At 36.7% G+C, this 23474-nt stretch overlaps 1 protein-coding gene and 1 non-coding gene across 2 annotated transcripts in view; both read right to left on the reverse strand.

The window, feature by feature from the left end:
- IL1RAPL2 (interleukin 1 receptor accessory protein like 2) overlaps positions 1 to 23474 on the reverse strand; it is a 192374-nt gene that overhangs the window by 24557 nt on the left and 144343 nt on the right. The window contains exons 4-5 of the mRNA XM_006171950.1: positions 16530 to 16673; positions 290 to 460 (exon numbers count right to left, since the gene is read on the reverse strand). Coding sequence (XP_006172012.1) covers positions 290 to 460; positions 16530 to 16673 — 315 coding nt within the window. The remainder of the gene's footprint in view (positions 1 to 289; positions 461 to 16529; positions 16674 to 23474) is intronic.
- LOC114006754 (U7 small nuclear RNA) lies at positions 22792 to 22853 on the reverse strand. The gene has a single exon (XR_003548435.1). It is a non-coding gene; the product is annotated as a U7 small nuclear RNA (small nuclear RNA).

Genomic DNA, 23474 nt, shown 5'->3' on the forward strand with positions numbered 1-23474 from the left:
AACACATTAAAAAGGCTTTAACTGACTTTTACAGATTTTTTAAGGATCATATTTTTCTCAGAACACTAAAGCAATATAATTATAATACCATTAGGGCACAATTCTAAAACTACACCTAAAATATAAGTAAGAATGCCTTTTTTAAAAATTCAGATTCTAGAAAGTCAAAACAGAGGCATTGGGGAAAAATTTTGAATTTAATAAAATACTTGGCACTACTGTTTTGAGCCTCCATATAACTTCCTGTAAGAAATGGAACATTCTAAATACAAAACTTTAAAGTACTTACTTCCACTTGGAATCAGGTCCCTTTCTGGGATGAAGAGTTTATATCCATAGTGTTTTTCCAGGACATCTGGCAGTATTTCAAGAGCAAACTGCTCTTCTTCTGGATTGTCACAGTCTAAAGCATCTTGATCCACTTTCGTGTAAGAAAGATAGGCATCATATTCCTTGTTATCTTAAATAAAATAAATGACAAAAGGTTGCAAGTATTAGAAAGTCCTCTCTGAAGTACTGAAAGTTTGTAACCACTAACAGGCTGCAATAATTAGTGGCTGTCTTAAATAACAGGAAAAAAAAGTCACATGCCATCTTATCAAAAATTCATTCCATTTTAACATAACCTCTTTCAGTCATATGATATGAACTGAAACTCTTATGCAATGGGCCACCTATATTCAGGACAGAATAAAAGAATTATTATTTGTTACTTTCAGTGACTATACACATTTGTGATGTTCAATGATGTGTGAAAGATTAGCTCAGTGTGTTTGAATGCAGGACTAAAAAGACCAAAGTCATGGATTTGAACCCTTTATATGCCAGTTGGTTTGGCTCTGTTACTTGGTCACAGACTATACCTTGTTTGCACAAATATGTGCAAGAGATCCAACAGGGACTGGGCCTTAGAGTATGGAAGATTGAAATAATCCAGTCTCACTCCTGGAGACACTACTCATAGCACATGCCATACTTCCAGTTGGTTAGTGTTGTCATCTTCATATACAAAAAGCAGTTCATTACCAAATATTAGAGACAGCAGCTGGGTTTTGTACAATTGCATTGCCTGTTATTCTTGTTCAGTCCATGGCCAACTAATTTGACACAAGCTTCCAAAGAAGCCTTTGTTTCGAAATATACATCATTCCAGTATTGCCAAATTAGGTTTTCCCTTCACACATTTAGTCAGGGAGTTAACTGTACTTTGAGGGTGTGTTTTTTTCCCCTCCTTTGCTGTATTGGCTCAGAGCCAGTCTCTTCTAAGAGGAAATGTGTATGTGTGCATGCATTTTTTTTTCTCCTGCAAAATGTTAATGAACACAACGACTCAAGGTATTAGCCCCTGTGGGTGTTATAAGGGCCATATTGGAAAAATTACTGTGGTATTTTCAAAAGTCCCTTATTTATAGAAACATTATTTTTAAAAGTTAAGGTAATGAGCATAGACTTTCGTGGAACTAGTAGTACTTATTAAACTCAGTTGCTCACAAATAATTTTGTAAGACTGTTAAATATTTCAGGATATGTTTCTAAAACACATAAATATTTTCTGTTAAAACAAATCTGATTAGAACATTGCTGAAACCAGGACCAGCTGGTGGCACGGCAGTTGGGATGATGGACTCCTACATGGCCGACCACAATTCAAGTCCTGGACCACTGGTGGCTTGCTTTCTCATTCTCTCTCTCTCTCGGGTTAGTGTCTTATCAAATTAAATAATAATAACAATGTGATAAATAAAATTAAACAAATAATTCTAAAAAAGAACATAGCTAAAACCTGACCAAAAGGTAATTTGTGGAATAAAGCAGCAATTCCCTTACTTAAGCATGAATGATTTTGTTCCACCTGCTAAAGGAGGAATAAACTACAGACATACAATGAGATATAGATACCATATTCTTGAAGTAGTGAGGACCCTCTGACCATCTAGAGATGTCTAAGGTTGGATTATTTTGTTCTAATTCTATTAATATTCTAGCTCTTAGAACCAGCAGATGGTTACATCACTGGCCTCCCACACGGTTGAACACGGTTCGAGTCCCAAACCCAGAGGCTTGAGACTCACGCCAGGCACATGTTTCATGTATTCCAAAATCCTGAGAAGAGAATGGAGGAGAAAAGATTGTGGTTTGGCTATCTTCCCGGAGGGACGCGTGATTTATCACTTTCTGTCTCTGGCAAGTACATACACCCATACACCCTATAGCAAAAATCTCTCCCTCTCAAAAAAAAAAAAAAAAAAAAAGATTCCTAGTTTTCACTACCTCAACAACAAGGAAAAAAAACCCACTCTGGTTACTTATGCTGAGATGGTTCCTGAGGCCAGGAGAAAGGGTTAACACTCTTTAGCTTGTCCTCTGGCTGCAAAAGGCTTCTATAAACCTTTTTTGGGTTACATGATTGCCTAGAAGCAGATGCACATGAAGGACTGCCCTGGATAGTTGAGGAGATCATTTGGCTTACAAATTGGGCACATTCCACTGTTATGCATAAAACTCCACTTGGAAGTGAGAATGTTCATAAGCAATGCTAATATAAGAACCTCCTGGTAATCCTAGTATCTGCCTGTTCCAATCAAGAGCAGGATGCACCTGTAAGCCCTTGACTTTCTCCAGCTATAATTACTCACCTGGGACTCAGAGCTGCCGATGATACACAGCTGGAAGAATAAAATAGGCCAAAGGACAAACAGCTCCATTCCTATGAGCAGAATATATTTCATTGTTCTTGGTAGATAGCGTTGCTTCCTCAAACTCCATAATGTCCTTGTTTGCTCTGACTTTGATAACTTTCCCATCTCACAAACCTCCCTAAATTCTACCAATTAATTCACTCAACAGTGATTTGTGGAGTATCTAATGTGCACTAGTCATTTTTAATGGCTAACTGACCCCTTCAGCCATCTGACCAGACCCTCTCAACTCCTGTCCCATTGTTTGTCCTGATGATGGCTATTCACCCTCCAACCATGCCTAAACTTACATATTCCAGATCTTCTGTGTTCTACCTATATCCCAATATTACAGTTCAATGCTAGAAAGATTTCTCCCTGTAAGACTATTTCTATATTTGTATATGCCACTCAAGTTATGACAAAGAACATAGACGTCTTTGATATGTGCTAACACCCAACACATCTGGATAATACGTTTTACATAGCATTCTAAAAGCACATCATTCGTTGGAAAATGTTGTTTCTGGTTTAAGTCATGCCACTTTAAGATGGACTAAAGGTAAAGAGCTTATGGTGACTGGCCAGAGCAGGAAGACAGCTCTCAAACTTACCATGTCAGATGTCCCAGGAGTTCAAGGATGCCAGCTAGTGAGCCAGCAATGACGCAGATGCCACAGCTTAAAAAATACACTTCAGCCTTATGTAGACAGCCAAGAAAACCTTATGAATAGCCACAGCTGTTGCTCACAAAGAGGAGCAATATGGATAAAGCAAAAGCAACAACATGATGCAAAAATGAGGTTTACAGCAAGGCCTTCAAATTGTTTTAAAATGAAAAGGCAGTAAAGCAACATTACTTTTATATACAAGGCTAATGAGCCTTCCTCTGTGCTAAATCATGCTGAATAAGCTCATCTGAGGAACCAGAAAAGAGAGCAAAATGAAGAAAGAGCATTACAAAGAAGAGAGCTGGCATTGGGGTTATCATAGGTAAACTATTTCAAATGAAGAGAGAAATTATGAAGAAAGAAATCAAAGGTTTTGTAGAAGAAGTTTCCCGTTGTCATACTACTCCCTGTTTCTAAAGCTGATCTTAATCCTGTTCGCCATTAGGAAGCATTCCTGTTTACAGCCTAATTCTTCTGCAGCTAAGCTAAACACAGTCCTAAACTCTTAGCTTCTTTTTTTCTTTTAATTAAATTAATTAATTCGATCAATTCTTTTCTGGCCAGAGGGTGCATGTGCTTGCCAGAAAGACACACACAGAGAGAGAGAGAGAGAGAGAGCATCCCCCAAGAGGGTGTGATTGTCCCTCAATTCCTTCTCCTTCATTTGTCCATTCTATCCAAATTTGGAGCATGCATGCATCTGCACCTGGCACATTTTTCAAGCCCAAGACTTGGGGGCTAGGATTCAAACCACATAGCCGGCCATGTGGAATTTGACTCCCACTAGACCACTGGGCAACTCTTAACCCTTAGCTTCTAAATACAATGACTTCTGTAACCTTATTGGTGACTATAATATCCGGTTCTTACTCTAGTATGTGTGTGTGTATGTGTGTGCACATGCATATGTATGTGAGTGACATTGATATAGATGAAGAATATAGGGAACAGCAGTTAGCATAATGGCTATGTCACTGGACTCTCACGTAGTTGACCACAGTTCGAGTCCTAGACCCAGTGGCTTAAACTCAACGCCAGGCGCATGTGCATGCATGCCCAAGATCCCGAGAGGAGAATGAAGGAGAAGGGATTGCAGCATGGCCATCCTCCCTGGGGGGTGATTTTCGCTTTCTATCTCTGTCTCTCTGTGTCTTTCTCGCAAACGCACATGCTCTATAGTGAAAAAGCTCTCAAAGAAAAAAAAAGAATATAAGTAAAGGCATCATGCATGGTGACTGACATATAGAAGACATTTAAATATTTAATTACTGAAGAACTGAAAGCTCATAAAAATTAAGCAATCATTATTTAATGGGTTGAATTAAAATAAATTTTTAAATGGTTAAGAAGAAAAAGTATATGAGTGGATTTTATCTGATAAAAAAGTAAGCACTTTTTTTTTTTGGCTAGTCTGTGTGTGGTGGTTAAGGAAGCTGGTTGATCATGCAGTTTGAGTCCCAGACCGGGCAGCTTGAGAAACACATCAGGTGCATGTTTGTGCATGAACAACATCCCAAAAGGGTGGAGAAATGGAGGAGAAGGGGTTGTAGTGTGACTATTCCCCATGGGAGCATGGCAGATTCTCTTTCTCTCTCTCTTTTGCTAGTGAGCATACATGCCCTATGGCAAAAAATTTCAAAATTAAGCATTTTAGAGCCAGCATGTGACACATTGGTTAAGGCACTGGATTCCCACATGGACAACCATGGTTCAAGTCCCAGGCCTAGTGGCCTGAAAATCATGCCAGGCACATGAGCATGAGTGCCCAAAACCCAAGGAGGAGAATAGAGGAGAAGGGGTTGCAGCATGTCCATCCCTCCCACCCCAGAAAGTGATTTCTCACTTTTCCTCTCACTGTCTCTTTATCTCTCCAGCAAGAAGACACAACATATGACAAAAACCTTTAAAGTAATAAGATATTTTTGTAAGAACTTTTAGAAAATGTGACTATAGATATGGTCAAAGAGAATACATGAGGAAAACATATATGGGTAATACTGAGTTGTATCTAAGAGATGTTAAAATATTTAAATGAAGAAGTGAAAAATTTGGTAGAGTATCTGATTGATATTTGGGATCGTGCAACTGGATATTTCTAAAAGAATGTTAAAATGTATTCATCCTAATCACATACCTTAAAAATGAATAAGATGAGGACTGACTAAGGAAGGTTTTCTATTAACAATAGAATGAACTCAAGTAGCAGGATGGAAATCATGAAGATAGTAGTTACTGAGCACATCGAAAAAGAACAACAGACAATACAAAGAGTGTTAAGTTTGAAAGTAGTTGAATAGATAACAACAATGGCAAGTGTGAACACATGAGCCACATTGTAGATGAAGATGCAAAATGTAATATTTGAAGTCCCATCTGGACACCTGTTCAAGCAAAGAGCCTTGCCAGACATCAGCCTGCCTGCAGCTACAGGGATTAACATCCAGGACCCATGGCTCATCCTCTCCCCCACTCACCTTTGGACCCTCAGGTTTGTTTCTTGGAACTCTGAGACTAACTTGCACCCCTCCCTGCCCCATGTGGACATCAGTTCAACCAAAGGTTAACCTTGCCAGAGGTCAGGCTGCCCGTGGCTACAGGGCTTAATGGCCGGGACCATGGCTCATTCCCTCCCACTCGCCTTGAACTCTCAGGATTTCAGTGTTTTCCATAGCACGTGGCAGGCATCTCTTCTTTATTACTGAGTACAAGCTCAGCAGCTCAGTTTCAGGCGCATCTGTTTGTTTTTATTTTTTGGAGAGATTTTCACTGTAGGGCGTGTGCACTCGCCAGACAGACAGAGAGAGACATAGAGACAGAAAGCGAGAAATCACCCCCCAGGGGGGATGGTCACGCCACAATCCCTTCTCCTCCATTCTCCTCTCGGGATCTTGGGCATGCATGCACATGCGCCCGGCGTGAGTTTTAAGCCACCGGGTCTGGGATGTGAACCACAGCCGACTACCTGGGAGTCCAGCGACATAGTCATTATGCTAACTGCTGGTTCCCAGGCACATCTGTTCTTTAGAAACACAGAGGACTTTGGGTCACCCAGGACCAGTGACAACATTGCAGGGTGCTGCTGAACAACAGGAAGGCAGAGCAGAAGAGATTGCCAATTTCCTACTTCTGCACACCTTTGAATGCTCGGAGATACCTAGAATAATTTAGGAAGGAATGTATAGATCACCAGATGTCTAAGAACAATCACAGATGCACAAGAAATAGAGCAACCAACAAAATATCTCTCCGCCAAGGGAAAATATCAATTCTGTATCAGCCACAGACAACACAATGGAAGTCATGTTAATGTCTGATAAACAATTCAGAATATCTCTAGTGACCGAACTAAATGAGATTCAGGAGAAATAGACAATGAGCTCCAGGAGATGAGGAAGTCCTTTCACGATTTGAAAGAAGAAATAGATACCATAAAAAAGAATCAAATGGAATTGCTAAAGGTGAAGAATATGACACAGGAAATTAAAACCTCCCTCAAAAGTAGATTAGGTGTCACAGAAGGTCAAATCTTGAATGTAGAAGACAAAACCTCTGACCTCAAGAAAAAGTATCAAAAAGACTGAGAAAACAACCAAGGAAAATGAGGATAATATACAAGAAATACTAGATACCATCAAGCACCCCAACATCTGGATAATTTGTATCCTAGAAGAGGAAGAAAATAATAAGGGCATTGATGATTTATTCCAATAAATCCTGAAAGAAAATTTTCCAAACCTAGAGAGGCATTCAAATATCTGGATCCAATAAATACATAGGACCCCAAATAGAATCAACTCAAGAAGATCCTCTCCAAGGCACATCATAGCCAGATTGGCCAAAACCACAGACAGAGACAAGATATTAAAATTGGCAAGAGGGAAACATCAAGTTACTTACAATGGTAATCCCATCAGGCTAGCATTGGACCTCTCATCAGAAACAATACAGGCAAGGAAAGAATGGGGAAATATAGTCAAAGTGTTAATATAGTCAAATGAAAAACAATTTCAACCAAGAATACTATACCCAGCAAGATCATCCTTCATATGGGAAAAAAGATAAAGACATTCTCAGATAAATAAAACCTGAAAGAATTTACCAACTCCAGATCAGCTCTTCAAGAAGTTCTGAAGAGAGTGCTATACCAGGAAAACTAAAAAGTTAGACAGACGGTTATTAGAGAAGAAAAAACAACCAAGAAAATGGCTCACTTAATGGTAGGAACAGGTCCAGAAATATCAATAATAACATTGAATGCTAATGGATTAAATTCTCCAACTACGAGACACAGACTGGCTGAATGGATAAAAAAAATAAAAGAGAGAGAGAGACCCTCTATCTGTTGCCTATAAGAAACACACCTTATGGATAAAAAAAAGGAGTTCATAAGTTCAGAAGGGAGAGCTATACAAGGAAAACTAAGAAGTCAGGTGGACAGTTACAAGAGAACAACAACAACAAAAAGACTCACTTAATGATAGGAACATGTCTGGGAATATTGGTAATAATATTTAACATTAATAGATTAAATTCTCCAATCAAGAGACATGGACTGCCTGAATGGATTAAAAAACAGAAACTGCCTACTTGTTGCTACAAGAAACACACCTTATGGATAAAGACACACATAGACTATAAGAGTATGTAAAAAGATATTCTATGCAAATGGAAGTCAAAAAAGGGCTGGAGTTGTGGTACTGATTTTAGACAAAATAGGCTTCAAGACAAAGACTAATAAGAGACAAAGAGGGGCATTATATAGTAGTAAATGTGCTAATTAATAAAGAAGGCATAATGCTTATAAATATCTATGCACCCAACTCAGGAGCACCTAAATACATGAGGGAAAGACTGCTGGAGCTAAAAGGAGAGATAGGGTGCAACACTATTAATTGCTCGGTAACTTAACACCCCATTATCTCCTTTAGACAGATTTTCTAGACAAAAAAATAAGCAGGGAGAGGACCTAAATGATACTATAAATCAAATCTATAGACCTTTAAACCCTGACCACAAAATATACATTTTTCTCATCCTGGCATGGGACGTTTTAAAAGATTGATCATATGCTAGGATACAAATCAAGCCTTTAGAGATTCAAAGGCATAGAAACTATATTCAGTATCTTCTCTGACAATGATGGATGTAAACTTGATATTAATTTCAAGAAACACCCTCAAAAATACACAAACACATGAAAACTAGACAGCCTACTTCTGAATGACTTCTTAACTACAGAAGAAATTAAGTTTGAAATCAAAACAATTATGGAAACATGACAATGAGTACATTGTTTTTCTATAATCTATGGAACATGACAAAAGCAGACATAAGAGGGAAATTAATAACAATTAGGGGGAATAAGAAAAAAATAAAAAGGTGGCAAATAGACAACCTAACACCATGGGTTAAAGAATTGGAAAAACAACCAAAAAAATTTTTAAAAAATGCCAGGTGAAAATAAATAATAAAGTTTTGAGCAGAAATAAATTAAATATAAAATAAATGAACTACACAGAAAATAAATGAAAGAAAAGCTAGTTCTTTGAAAAGATTAACAAGATCAATGCACCATTAGCTAGACTGATGAAGAGAGAAAGAAACCAGATAAATCAAATACATAAAGAAATAGGCAATATTACAACAGACACAATAGAAATGTAAAACATCATTACAGGATACTATGAGCGACTATACGCCAACGAAGAAGAGAACATGGAGGAGATGGACAAATTCCTGGATGCATATAATCTACGAAGATTGAATCAGGAGGACATAGAAAGCCTGAATAGGCCCATAACAAGCCATGAGATTGAGTCAGTAATAAATAACCTCCTAACAAATGAAAGTCCAGGTCCTGATGGCTTCACTTCTGTATTCTACACAACTTTTACAGAAGAGATAATCACCATTCTACTCAAATAATTTCTAAAGATCCAAAAGGAAGAAAATTCCCCAAATTAATTTTACGAAGTCTCTATCATCCTCAATCCCCAAACAGATAAAGACATGATAAGAAAGGAAAACTACAGATTAATATATCTGATGAACATAGATGCAAAGATGGTATTCAAAAACATATAAAAAGGATTATTCATCACAATCAGACAGGTTTTATTTCAGGGATGCAAGGGTGGTTCCACATATGCAAGACCACAAATAACACCATATTAATAGAAAGAAAGATAAAAACCATATGATCATATCACTTAATACAGAGAAACTACTGATGGAAAACACTGGGGAAACTCTGGGAGACATTGGGGTAGGCAAAGACTTCTTAAATAAGACTTTCAAAACATGGAGAATAATCCCAAAAATAGACAAGTGGGACTATATCAGATTAAGAAATTTCTGCACAGCAAAGGACACAATAATTAGTGGGGATTAACAACTCAGAATGGGAGAATTTTTTTGTAAAATATGCCACAGGTAAGGGACTAATAACCAGAATATACAGGGAACTCAAGCGGTTTACCCAAAAATAATGATTAACCGAATTAAAAGATGGAGAAATGAGGGACCAGCAGTTAGTGTAATGGCTATGTCGCTGGACTCCCACATAGTCGACCGCGGTTTGCGTCCTGGACCTGGTGGCTTAAACTCACGCTGGGCGCGTGTGTGTGCATGCCCAAGATCCCAAGAGGAGAATGGAGGAGAAGGGATTGCGGTGTGGCCATCCCTTCTGGGGGGTGATTTCTCACTTTCTGTCTCTCTGTCCCTCTCTGTCTGTCGAGCACACGCGCCCTATAGCAAAAACCTCTCCAAAAAAAGAAAAAAAAAGATGGAGAAATGAGCTGAACAAAAATCTCTCTAAGGAAGACATAGGAACAGCCAAAAAGCATATGAGGAAATTCTCAACATCTCTCATCATAAGGGAGATACAGATTAAAACCACAATGAGATACCATCTAACCCCTGTCAGAATGGCAAATATTATAAATACAAAAAGTAGTAAGTGTTGCTGGGGTTGTGGTGAAAGGGGAAGAACTCTCCTACACTATTGGTGGAAATGTAAATTGGCCCAGACACTGTGGAAAACAATATACAGGCTCCTCAAAGATCTACAAATAGAATTACCATTTGATCCAGCAACCCCACTTCTGGTTATCTACCCATTGGACAGGAGAATGCTCAGTCGGAAAAGTGTTTGTACATCAATATCTATTGCAGTCTTATTCACAATTGCTAAGACATGGAACCAAACCAAATGTCCACAAACTGATGAGTGGTAAAAAAGTGTGGCACATGTACTTTATAGAGTACTATTCAGCCATAAAAAAAAGCCCCTAGCATTTGATAGAAAGTGGTCGAATATAGTAATTTTACTGCTGAGTGAAGCAAGCCAGGCTATGAAAGAAAGATATTGTATGTCTCCACTTAATATACACTGACTCTCCACACTCTATGGTAGAGATTGAAATATTGGATGCCATAAAAGTAGTGAAAATAGTTATGAATGCTGAAGGCACTGCTGAATGGGTGGGGTAGGGAAGAGTATAGTGAAGGATCCATGAGAATAAATAGAGAAGCATGACATTTGTTGGACACAGAAATTGTTTATTACCTGTTGATGATAACATGTATAGCACTCTCAACTGGACTAGTCTGAAAAGTATTTCATGTTGGGTAAATTCTCCTTACAAGTCAAATAATATATAGTTAATGAATATTTAAAAAAATAATAATGAGAAGAAATAATAATAATCTGAAAGAAATTGAAAGCTATTTGATGATGATGTGGATAGTAATGTCTTTGTCTTGACCTATATGCATGGTAATTGTGCTGGAAAAAAGTTTTATACACTGCAAAGATATAAGTGATTAAGTATAATATAAAAAAATAAAATAAATAAAATGAAAAAGATGGAATATTTGATTTCTGAACAATTTTACATTAGCATGCATTTAATTTTACATATATGTAGAACACTTAATCAGTTATTCTGGATTATTTGGTATGGGTAATAAAAGTAATTAATTATTATTTTTTCTTTTTGGAGAGATTTTCACTGTAGGGCGCATGCGCTCGCCAGACAGACAGAGAGAGACATAGAGACAGAAAGCGAGAAATCACCCCCCGGGGGGATGGTCACGCCGCAATCCCTTCTCCTCCATTCTCCTCTCCGGATCTTGGGCACGCACGCACACGCGCCCGGCGTGAGTTTTAAGCCACCGGGTCCAGGACACGAACCGCGGTCGACTATGTGGGAGTCCAGCGACATAGCCATTACGCTAACTGCTGGTTCCCAAAGTAATTAATTATTGAACATAGTATAATAAATTGGATCATCTCATATAAAGATCAATAAATTGCTTATAATCATGGCTTAAATCAGATTAATCACAGGAGTCTGACATTATTTTCTTATACATGGATAATGCATGCTTTATCTTCCCAGTTTGATACATTAACTACTTGCTTGCATCTGGGAATCAGTGACATTTCCCTCAATAGCATATTCCATCTAGTTATTTTATGCATACTGGTAAGAAGTTAGACTTTTTCACATTAGGTGTTGTATATAGGAACTGAGGATAATTGACCACATTTTCATACATATTGCCAGAGTATATAGTAATGTTTTGAATAGGCCTAAATTTGTCAAATGAGGATACTGTATGTTTGGGTGCTATAATTGTTAGGTAAATGCCCAGCTTTGAAACTGAGCATGAATTGTATTCATCAAAGAACATTTTTCTAATTTATTGTGAAGGCATAAAAGTCAACTAAAAAACACTCATATCATCATTTACAAAACAACAAAATAAGACCAAAATCAAAGAGATTCTTCAATATTTTTGATATTACACTATAAAAACAAAATCATGAACACTTCGCCTTCAAGGTAAGACTATCAACTAAAAAAAAATCCCTAACCTTCATTAATTCAGTACAATAAAAATGAAGCTTTTAATTTTGTTTTTCAAAGGTACTGATTTACAAATTGGACTTAAAAAATATTTCCAGAGAGTTCATGAGTTCGCAAGAGAAACAGGCAGAAATAGAGAAGAAAAAAACACACCTAATGGGGCAGGGTCATACCACAATCCCTTTTCCATTTTGCCATCCTGTCAGGATTTGGGACATATACAAACACACATCTGGTGTGTTTTTCGAGTAGCAGGGGCTGAGATTTGAACCATTATCAGTTATAAGGGATCTGGCTCCCATAAACAGTAAGTATGTCATGGGGTCTGTCCAAGGATTTCTTTTTTAAATTTTTAGCTTAACTAAGGTATTCTCATATTTCCAAGGTTTTCAAGGTGAGGACTTTATGTATAAGGAGTGACACATTATGATTTCTTATTGGCATTTACTGGAAATATGATAATTTATTGTCTTGAAAATTTTAAATCATTTTAAATGTGCAAAAAAACAAGACTCAGTATGATACTTTATTGATATTTCATTCATAAGCTTTCTGAAAGTCATAAAAAGCAAATATAAGATTATAAACCACATTCTAAATTTTTTATTTAAAATTTATTTATTTATATCAATTCACTGTACATAATTACAGTATACAAAATGAAATTTTCGATACACTATATATTGGCTCAAACAAGGTCATTATCATGAACAAACAAATAATTTTCCATTTTTTGTTTCTTATATATATATTTTCAAGTCTTTTATATCCTTACTAATTTAAAAAGTTTTTAATTAATTAATTAATTAATTTACATTCATTCACTATGCATCATTACAACAAACAAAATGAGATTTCTCATCCAGAATACACTGTAAATTGGCTCAATCAAGCACATCAACATACGTGTTATCATCAACAAATAATTTTCCATTTGTTTCCTATATATTTTGTTATTTTTGCTATCCTTGATTCCCTATTTCTCACCCTCTGCTATGTCTCACCCTCTTCCCACACTGTCTCTGGTATCCATGATTGCCTTACTAATTTTTAAAATTTTTTCCTTTATATTTCATTTTCTTTTATACAGCTAAGCACATGTTATTAGCTTGCAAAGTGAATATTCCAACATGTATACATTTCTCATCAGTCCAGTTGAGAGTACTATACAAATTATCTTCGACAGATAATAATCTATTTGTCCCATAAATGCCTTGCCTTTCTACGTTTCTCCTTAATGTCCTTCCTCAGACTCTAATCCTTCACACACCCTCTTCCCACACTGTATCTGGAATTTATAACCATTTATTATGTTTCTATATCCTCTAGTCATTCAGTTTTGGCTATAGAGTGTGGATATACTCAGTATGTATTAAGTGGAGACATACAATGGCTCTCCTTCACAGGCTTGCTTGCTTCACTCAGCAGTGCCACTTTTTCAAACCATTCATCTGTGCCTGAGCATTTGGGTTGGTTACATGTCTTAGCAATCATGAATAATGCCAAAATAAACATGGATGTGCAAGCACTTTTCCAACTAAGGATTCTTCTGTCCTTTGGGTAGATACCAAGAAGTGGGATTGCTAGATCATATGGTAGTTCTATTTGTAGATCTTTAAGGAATCTGCATATTGTTCTCCACAGTGGCTGGACCAATTTATATTCCCACCAGCAGTGTAGGAGAGTTGAGTTCCCCTTTCACCACACTCCCACCAGCACTTAATTGATTTTCTTTCTTTCTTCTCTTTTTTTTTTTTTTTTTTGAATCTTAGTCATTCTGATTGGGGTTAAGTGGTATCTCACTGTGGTCTTGATTTGCATCTACCCTACAATAAGGGATGTTGAGCATTTTTCATATACCTTTTAGCTATTTGTAAGTCTTCCTTAGAGAGTGTTTTTCCAACTCATTCTCCCATCTTTTAATAGGGCTGATCATCTTTTTTTTTGGAACAACTGCTTGAGTTCCCTCTGTATTCTGGCTATCAGTCCCTTATCTGATGCATAGTCTACAAAAATATTTTCACATTCTGAGGACTGTCAATTGACACTAATTACTGTATCTTTTGCTGTGCAGAAATTTCTTAATCTGATATAGTCCCACTTGTCTATTTTTGGAATTATTGACTGTGCTTTGGGAGTCTTATTTAAGAAGTTTTTGTCGGGAACCAGCAGTTAGCGTAATGGCTATGTCGCTGGATTCCCACGTAGTCGACTGTGGTTCGCGTCCCGGGCCCGGTGGCTTACAACTCACGCCGGGTGAGTGTGCGTGCGTGCCCAAGATCTCGAGAGGAGAATGGAGGAGAAGGGATTGCGGCTTTGCCCACGCCCGGGTTTAGATTCTTCTTTCTGCAGGTGGATATCCAGATTTTCCAGCACCATTTGCTAAAGAGGTTTTCCTTTTCCCGGGATTTACTGGTACCTTTTGTCCAAAATCAGTTGGCTGGGGACCAGGAGTTAGCATAATGGCTAGTCGACCATGGTTTGAGGCCTGGATGGAGTGGCTTAAACTCACGCCAGGCACATGTGCATGTGTACCCAAGATCCCGAGAGGAGAATGGAGGAGAAGGGGTTGTGGGAGGTGATTACTCGCTTTTTGTCTCTCTGACTCTCTCAGTTTTTTGGGTGAGCGCACGCACCCTATAGCAAAAATCTCTCTCTCAAAAAACAAAAAAATCAGTTGGCTGTATGTTCAGGAGTTTATTTCTGGGGTCTCTATTCTGTTCTATTGGTCCACCTGTCTGTTTTTTTGCCAATACCATGCTGTTTTTATTATCACAGTTTTGTAGTATATTTTCGAGTTATAGAGTGAAATGCCACCTACTCTCTTATTGTGCAGTATTGTTTTAGCAATATGAGGTCTTTTATGATTCCAGACAAATTCTATGATTCTCTTTTCTAGATCTGTGAAGAATGTCTCTGGCGCTTTGATTGGGATCACAATAAATATATAGATTAATTTGGGTAGAACTACCATTTTGATTATATTAATTCTTCTAATTCAGGAATATGAAATGTCCTTACACTTTTTTTGTGAAATTTTTCATTTCTTTTTTTAGCTTGAATTTTTCCTTGTGGAGATCTTTAACTTTTTTGGCTAGATTTATTCTTAGTTATCTTATACTTTTTGTGGCTTAGTAAATGAAATTACTTTCTCCAATTCTATCTCATTCTGCCTGCTATTTTTATATAGAAATGATGCAGATTTTGGTATGCTGATTGTGTGTCCTACAATTTTATTTTATTCATGTATTACTTCCACAAATTTTTTTATGGATACTATTGAGGCTTCTATGTATATAATCTTTTCATCTGCAAGTAGAGATAGTTTCATCTCTTCTCTTCCTATTTGAATGTATTTTATTTTATTCTCTTTTCTGATTGTGTTGGCGATGACTTCCAGTACTATATTGAAAAGGAGTGGAGAGAGTGGTCATCCTTGTCTTGTAACAGTTTTTTAGTGGAAAAGATTTCAGCTTTTCTCCATTCAGGATGATGTTAACTATGAGTTTTTCATAGATAGCTTTTAATGCATTGAGAAATGACCCTTCTGTGCCAATTTTGCTGAGAGTCTTGATCATGAAGGGATGTTGTATCTTATCAAATGCTTTTTTATGCATCAAATGATATGATCATATGGTTTTTATCTTTCTTCCTGTTAATGTAGTGTATTACACTTATGGTTTTATGTAGGTTGAACCAACCTTGCATCACTGGAATAAAGTCTACCTGGTTGTGATGTTAAACCATATTCTAAATTTTTACTCCTTTGAGGTCATTTTTGAGAATGGTGCTACAAGCATCTAAAATATATAGGTCTGTGTACTTTGAGATTTAAAAGGGGTATCTCCTTAGCATTTAATCTGCTTGTTGCATGGTTTGTTTTCTCAATGGCAGCAATAGGTAAAAATAATATGTATCTAAATTATAACTTTCTGGAAAAAAATTGGAATTGATTCTTAATTTGTTTTTTTTTTACTAAACAGAAAGACTTTGGACCACAATTGCTTTATTGCTTGACCAACTAATATCTCCTTGTTACACTTTACTTTTAGAAATAATTTCAAGCATATAGAAACATTACAAAAATAAAATAATTTCCAAAAAGCACATATATATTTTACTAGATTCACTTATTATCAACAGTTTCTCCTTTTTTCTTTTTTGATGGGTAAATATGGTTTTAAATATTTGCCAGAAGCCACATGTACTCACCAGAGAGAGGCACACAGAGGGAGGAGGAAATAGTCTTTTATATAATCACAAATGCATGCTTTTTAATTGAATTCAAACAATACAATAAAACTTACCATCAGTAGTTTCATCACCTCCAAAACGCTGCCGATAGAAAAGCATTAATTCAATATTGTAGCATTTGTAGATGACCACCAGCAGTATAAGAAGGAGAAAGATTGCTCCCAGTCCTCCTGCAAGCTCAATTTTGTAGATTAAGTCTGGAGCAAACAGAATAAACAGGAAAAGGTAATTCAATCAGCGATTTTTACAGGATTTTTACTTTTTTTAAAAAAATTATTTTATGATAGAAAGCAAGTGTGGAGATAAGAGCAAGAGAGAGAGAGAGAGAGATAGGAGAAGGTGAAGCACCCTCAGTGTCTTATTACACCACAATTCTCTTTATCCAACCCTTCACTCCTCAGGAGCCTGGGTGCCCTTGCACATATCCAACAAGTTTCAGACTAACCCAGGAATCCCAGCCTGCAGTTGGCCTTATGTTTGCCAGCTTTGCAGGGCATTTGCTTTTCTATTGTGCCATAGCAGCATGGTTTACATATTTCTGTTACGTAAAATAAACTACCTATTTCTTTGTTTTTCAGAAGATTGATTTTTTTCATGCAGTAGCTTTGCTCTGATAAGTCTTGATAAGTTTTTGTGAATAAAATTTTTGTAAAGTTAAATCTTTTGTAAATATTTGAATTATTTACTATTTATAGTAAGTCTATCTGAAAAGAAATAGTTACTCCCAATTTGTTTCAAACACATCTATATTTTACATATATATTTTTGCTTTAAGTGTACTTCAATGAAGTATTAAAGTTGCTTTATTCTGGATCCAGAGCTAACATTTTATTTTTTGTTAAATTATATTATTGGCTTAACTAGATTACCATCTAGTCCTTCCCTGGCCACAGGCCCTATTCTTCTACAAGAGAACAACATCATAGAATTGCTTTCAGAATCAAATAAAATCTAATGAGTTTGCAGGATTTAACTGTTTCATTTAACCTCAGTAGAATATAATCTAATACACGATAAGCAGGGGAAATTAGCTTATCCATTTCCCCTACTTATTAGAACAAATGACTACAATATGTATGTGATATAATATGCCCAATGGAGCTAAAAGAGAATGAGAAATCCAGGCTAATCACTTGGCCTCTTGTCGGACACCTAACTACCTGATAGCAGCCTCAAGCTTCTCCAGTGGGGCATCCCCAGAACTCTGAGAGTTAGAATAATTAAATCAGCACATAATGGAAGGATACAAAATGTCTCCTGGGCTCAGAGAACAGTGACTTACCTATAGCTTAATTAGTGATATTAACAAATCTAAAGAGTGTATCATCAAGAAAAGGGATGGTATCATGGAATTTGAAGAAATGTAAAGTTATAGGGAATTTGTAGTGTGAGTTTCACAATGTCCAGGAGAGAAATGCTGAATCTGGAAGACACTAGATCAAAACTGTATTTTTCACTGTGGGACAGAGAATTTGTTGACCTTGTTATAATTAAATGAAATTGCCTACAAGATTAGCTAACTTCTCTTTAGTCTAACTCTGAAATTACCAAGTGATTCTTTTATTACTAATTTAGCTTACCATGAAACTAGAAACTGAGAAAGGGAGTGACATTCTAGTTTGCACATCACTTGTTTGTGAGTTTGGTTGGCATCAGTCAATCTTCCTGAAAGGATCAATACTGGGGCAGAGTTACCATAAAACTGCTGACCATGACAGTCTGTCACACTTGAAAACCAGGTAGCCAATCTTTCTCTGGCAAAGTCTCTTATCTCTATGGTATCATTGCTTAAAAAAAATTAGTCAGACTCAATATAATAATTAAGAGCCACATAGCACATTACAGTTTCTAAAAAAGGTAAACATATAATGTAAATACAAAATACATTGTAGACAAAATTTTCAACCAGTCTATTCTCTAGTTTCTCAATAGTCTTTTAGGGCAAAAATTATTGGTTCAAATCTATGGATGAAGAGTCTAAAACGGAGTAGTTGAAGTCTCTTATTAAGGTCATACACTAAGATATGAACACGATGGGATTTGAGCCCAAGGCTCCTGACTTCACACACAAGGTTCTTTTGATTACATCATAGCTTTACATGTTACAGTCTGCAAATTGACAACGGAAAGTTTCTACCTGTTCTGTAGAATTTTTGGTAGCACTTTCCAACATGTGACTTGTGAATTTTGGTTCCTTCTGCCCTTTCTATTCCAAAAGAAGATAAACTACAATTCACCAGGAAGAATGAAAGGGGTGAGAAGATCTCAGATACTTCTTTGGGAGTACTTCATAATTCTATAGCTAGGGAGAGAAGTGAGGCTCCCTGGAGTCTAGCATATGAAGAAAGGTGTTATGTTTTGTGAGGAGAGAGGGAATTTAGCCTTGGAAAGGAAGTACACTGAGAGAGGAATTGATGGTGGCCAGATACAGCACAGCTAATCAGGAGAGTCATAGAAATGTAAAATAGAAGTCATTCTGAATTAAGGGGCAAGGATGATGAATAGAGGAAGAGACTGGAATTGCTGTGAAAGACAAATATGTGTGAATAAAGAACATTATGAGGGGATACATATTGAGTAGGGATAGGAAATTGGAAGCTGGCTCTGTCCTGCCTCCTGTAAAAGGTGATTATTTTGAAAGTGAAGACACAAAATGTTAGGAAAAAAAAAATCACCTCACTACATACAGATTGGCTCTGCTCCCTGCCCTCTATATAGAAAGTGCACTCCAGGAACTATTGCCTATCTCCATATGAGGGATAAAGCACCTTTGCTTATCAGACCCCTCTGGGGCTGCAAATCATAATAGTTGCTTATTTACTTACCATCTTACATCAATTATAAATGTTTTAAACATTATTTTATTTATTTATTTAAATTTAATCAGAGAGGGACAGAGTGAGAGAGAGAGAGAGAGAAAGTGAGAAAGCAAGACAACAGGTCCGGGACTTGAACCTCGGTCAATCATGTGGGAGTCCAGTGCCCTTAACCACCACTCCATCTGCTGGTCCCATCAATCATAAATTATTAACAGCTAGTGTTAAATTCACAGAGCAATATGATTTCTATGTCAATGAATACTGACTTATATTTCTTCTTAGTTCATTGATTAACTTAATTTAAAAGGTTTTTCCTACTGTAAAATACTCATTTTATTCTGTAAATTTTTGTTTTTGTTTTTGTTTTTTCTCTGTGTCTCTCTTTCTGGTCAGTACAGTTTTTAACTGTTTCCAAAATCACTGAATGGGATTTTTTTTCAGCAATTTCTATGTTATTTACAGAGTAGAGCTGCTATTAGGTAGATGGAAAACTTCAGCAGCAGGAACAGTTTGTACTCTCAAGTAGCAGACACCTTTTGCAGCAGTAAATTTATGGAAGAAAATCATGGTGTGAAAAGTACCTTTGTGGTTTTGGGGTCCATTTTATAAAAATGTGAAAGATATTGCTTAATGATGGCTGTTTAAGTTGAAAACTGTGAACCTAGGCCCTGAGAGTCACTAGTATTCTTTGGTGCAGCCCAGGCAGTCACATCAAAAAGAAACCATCTATCCTATAATCAGAGGGCAGAATTGTCATCACCTAAATGACACCTGGCTTTTCTTTTGTCTTCTATTTTCAATTGCCATTTTATGTCTCAGCAGGATCTATATTTTTAGAGACATTTCCTGACTGAGAAGCTGAAAGTCATTTTAGTGGAGCTGTGTCTTGTATATACTTCACAAATATAACCATAGACAGAACAGCAAATATTTATGGGTTGTAGCTCTTTCTAGGCACAAGTGTAGTTCTTTTTAACCTTATTAGTTTGAACTCAACTATTTATGTACTATAAACACAAATATCAGATATTATACAATGAGACAAATTGTAACTAAAATCAAGGGACTGGATTGGGAATATCTGAGTTTGTTCCACTGAATAAAGTGGTGGGAAACAGGTTAGTACAGCCCATCTGAAGGCTTCTGCCATGGTCTTAAAGTTTGTGTCCCCATCTCCACCAAACTCATATGTTGAAATTTAACCTCCAAAGTGGTACTGAGAGATAAGGATTTCAGGAAGATTATTACTGCTCTTACAAAAGAGCCTTGTGGAGATAGCAGGTGGGGTAATGGTTAAGGTGCTGGACACCCACATGCCTGACTGCAGATTGAGTCCTTAACCTGTGGTTTGAAATTTTGTGTGTCCAAAACCCCAAGAGGAGAAGGGATTATGCTGTGGCCATCTCCCTCAGGGGTATTTTCTCACTTTCCCTCTCTCTCTGTCTTTCTCTATAGAGCATATTCACCCTATAGGAAAAAAAAAAAAAAAAACCTGTAAGAGACCGCTCGCACCTTCTGCCATGTAAGGACACAGAGAAGGTGCCATCTATGAAGAAGAGGCCCTCACCAGACACCAAGCCTACTAGAATCTTGATCTTGGACTTCCCACCCTCTAAACTTGTAAGCAATAAATTATGTTGTTTATATATTACCCAAGCGAAGGTATTTTGTTAAAACAGCAAAACGAACTAAGGCAGAAATCTGTACTGAGAAATGGTGTTCTGTTGTAATAAAAATTTGGAAGCAACTTTGGAACTGGTTGGGTAGAAACCAGAAGAGTTTTGGAGGTATGCTGCTGTGAAAGGAGCTTTACACCAATTCTGGTGAGGCCTCAGAAGAAGAAAAGAACTATAGAGAAAGCCTCAGTCTTCTTAGAAGTTACCTTAACTGGTCATAATCAGAATGTTGGTGGAAATGTGGACAGTAAAATCTTTATCATTGAAATCTCAGGTAGAAATGAGAAATGGGCCTTCACCAGACATGAATCTGCTGGTGCCTTGATCTTGGACATCCCAGACCCCAGAACTCTGAGCAAAAAATGTCTGTTGTTTTAAAATTACTCTGATTAAGGTTTTGTTCTGGATTGTTTGTTTTGTTTTGTTTTAGATTTTCTATAAAGCACATGTGCTTGCTAGATTACAACAGAAAGAAAGGGAGAGGGAGAGGGAGGAGAGAGAGAAAAAAAAAGTGAGAAAACAGCTCCCAGGGGGCATGGACACCTTGAGATCTCTTTACCGCCATTCTCCTCCTGGGATTTTGGGCATGCATGCCCATGTGCCCAGCATGTTTTTCAAGCCACCAGGTCTGGGACTTGAACCATATGGTTGGCCACGTGGGAACTAGCACCTTAGCCACCACACCACTTGGGTAGTCTTTTGGTTTTGTTTTGAATAGCAGCCTGAACAACTAAGAATACTTACTATATATGTTTTGGGGTCAGAATTAGGAAGTAACACTGAAAATAAAGAGAAATTCAGTGCCATGAGTTTATCTTATGGGAAAGGACATGTATTAGAAAACAAGAAATAATTTTATAATTTCTTCAACCTAAATTTAAAGTCTTGGCTCAACAAAGAAAAAAAATTAGGATGGATCTCTTACTAAAATCCTAGTTATACTTACTGTCAAGTAGTTCATCAGAGAAATAAGAAGTGGCAGGGACATGTAGAAGAAGGATAGAATAGGGGGGCATCTGGTTTTTACAATACCCTTACCTGTTAATTGGATATGTTAGATATGAGTTTTTATTTTACGAAAGGCCTTTTTACTTTATGAAAGGATTAATCACATATTTCATCTCCATAATGATTACTTAGGGCATTTTAAATATTTTACTTACAGCTCATCAAGAAGTTACTGTTCCAGAAAACAGACCATGTTCATATTCCAGGTGGGACCACTACAGCCACTGAGGCCAGGCTATACTGTGATAAAGCCTAAAATATCCAGCTCCAAAGGAAATACCTGAAGTTTCTCAAGAAGATACAGAGTTTGATCTGATTGAAAAAAAAAAATGGAGTAGTGCCACAGATATTCTTGCTCTTTTTTTGAAATTCCACTATATTGTTGAAAGCTTCTAAGGAAACTGAATAAGGGATGATTAACTGCATCTTTTTTCAGAGCACAGTGAAAAATTTAACTGGTACCTAGAACAGAGTTAAAACTCCTATACCGTGGGTCAAAAAATGTTTTAGTTGGACTATATAATCTCTCAAAAAAGTGAATACTAATGTTTAAAATTGAAATCTTTCATATCTGGCCTTTCAATATCACTTGAAAACGGTAGCTCTTATATTCCTGAGTCCACATTCCAACAAGCATGGCAATAACCTAGAACAAAGCAGTGGCTACCCCTTTAAAGCAAGGCATTTTTTTTTCTATGTTTTGTTTTGTTGTTTTTTCTTTAAATAGCCTAAGCTCATTTTCCTCTTTTTTTCTTTTCTTTTCTTTTTTTTTTTTTTTTTTTTTTTTTTTTTTTTTTTTTTTTTGTGGGGAGGAGGACTTTCTGGTAAAAACTGGAAAACCTGTTGGACAAATTCTAAAAGAGTTGTAACACTTTTTCTTTTTTTAAAATTTCAATATCTATCTGACTCCTGAAGTCTTTGTGTTTTCAACCACCAATCTGGAAAGTAAAACATCTTTGAAAAGAAAAAAAAAAAAGCATTAAAGTAACCCAGGATAGAAATAAGTCAAGATAAGATCACAGATCAAATATTCTCTTTACCAACACTTGTTATTCATCCCCAAGCCCACTCTGTGGGTCCTCTATGAGGAATATTTCCATATAATAAATATTTTTGAGTACTTATGCACTAGGAATGCAGCAGTAAATTATGCCAAAAATTTCTCTGTTCTCAAAGAGTTTATATTCTAGAGGGGAGGGAAGAAGACAAGAAACAAAAAAATTATATAATACATCAAATAGTAAAATCTACAATAAAAGAAATAGAACCAAGTTAAAGAAAAAAGAAAAATGAAAGGTAATATAGGGTGTATATCATGCTGTATATAGGGTGGTCAAGAAGGCCTATAGAATAGGTGACATTCAAGTAGAGACATGTATGAAGGGAGTGGGGGGGCCTTGAGGATGGCTGGGGGAAAAGTGTTCTAGCAGAGAAAATAGTTCTGTACTTGATGAGCATGATATATAGCAGACTGGTGTATATGATATTTGAGGCA

Source organism: Tupaia chinensis, unplaced genomic scaffold (assembly GCF_000334495.1).
Source record: "Tupaia chinensis unplaced genomic scaffold, TupChi_1.0 Scaffold150128_1, whole genome shotgun sequence".
Lineage (NCBI taxonomy): Eukaryota > Metazoa > Chordata > Mammalia > Scandentia > Tupaiidae > Tupaia > Tupaia belangeri.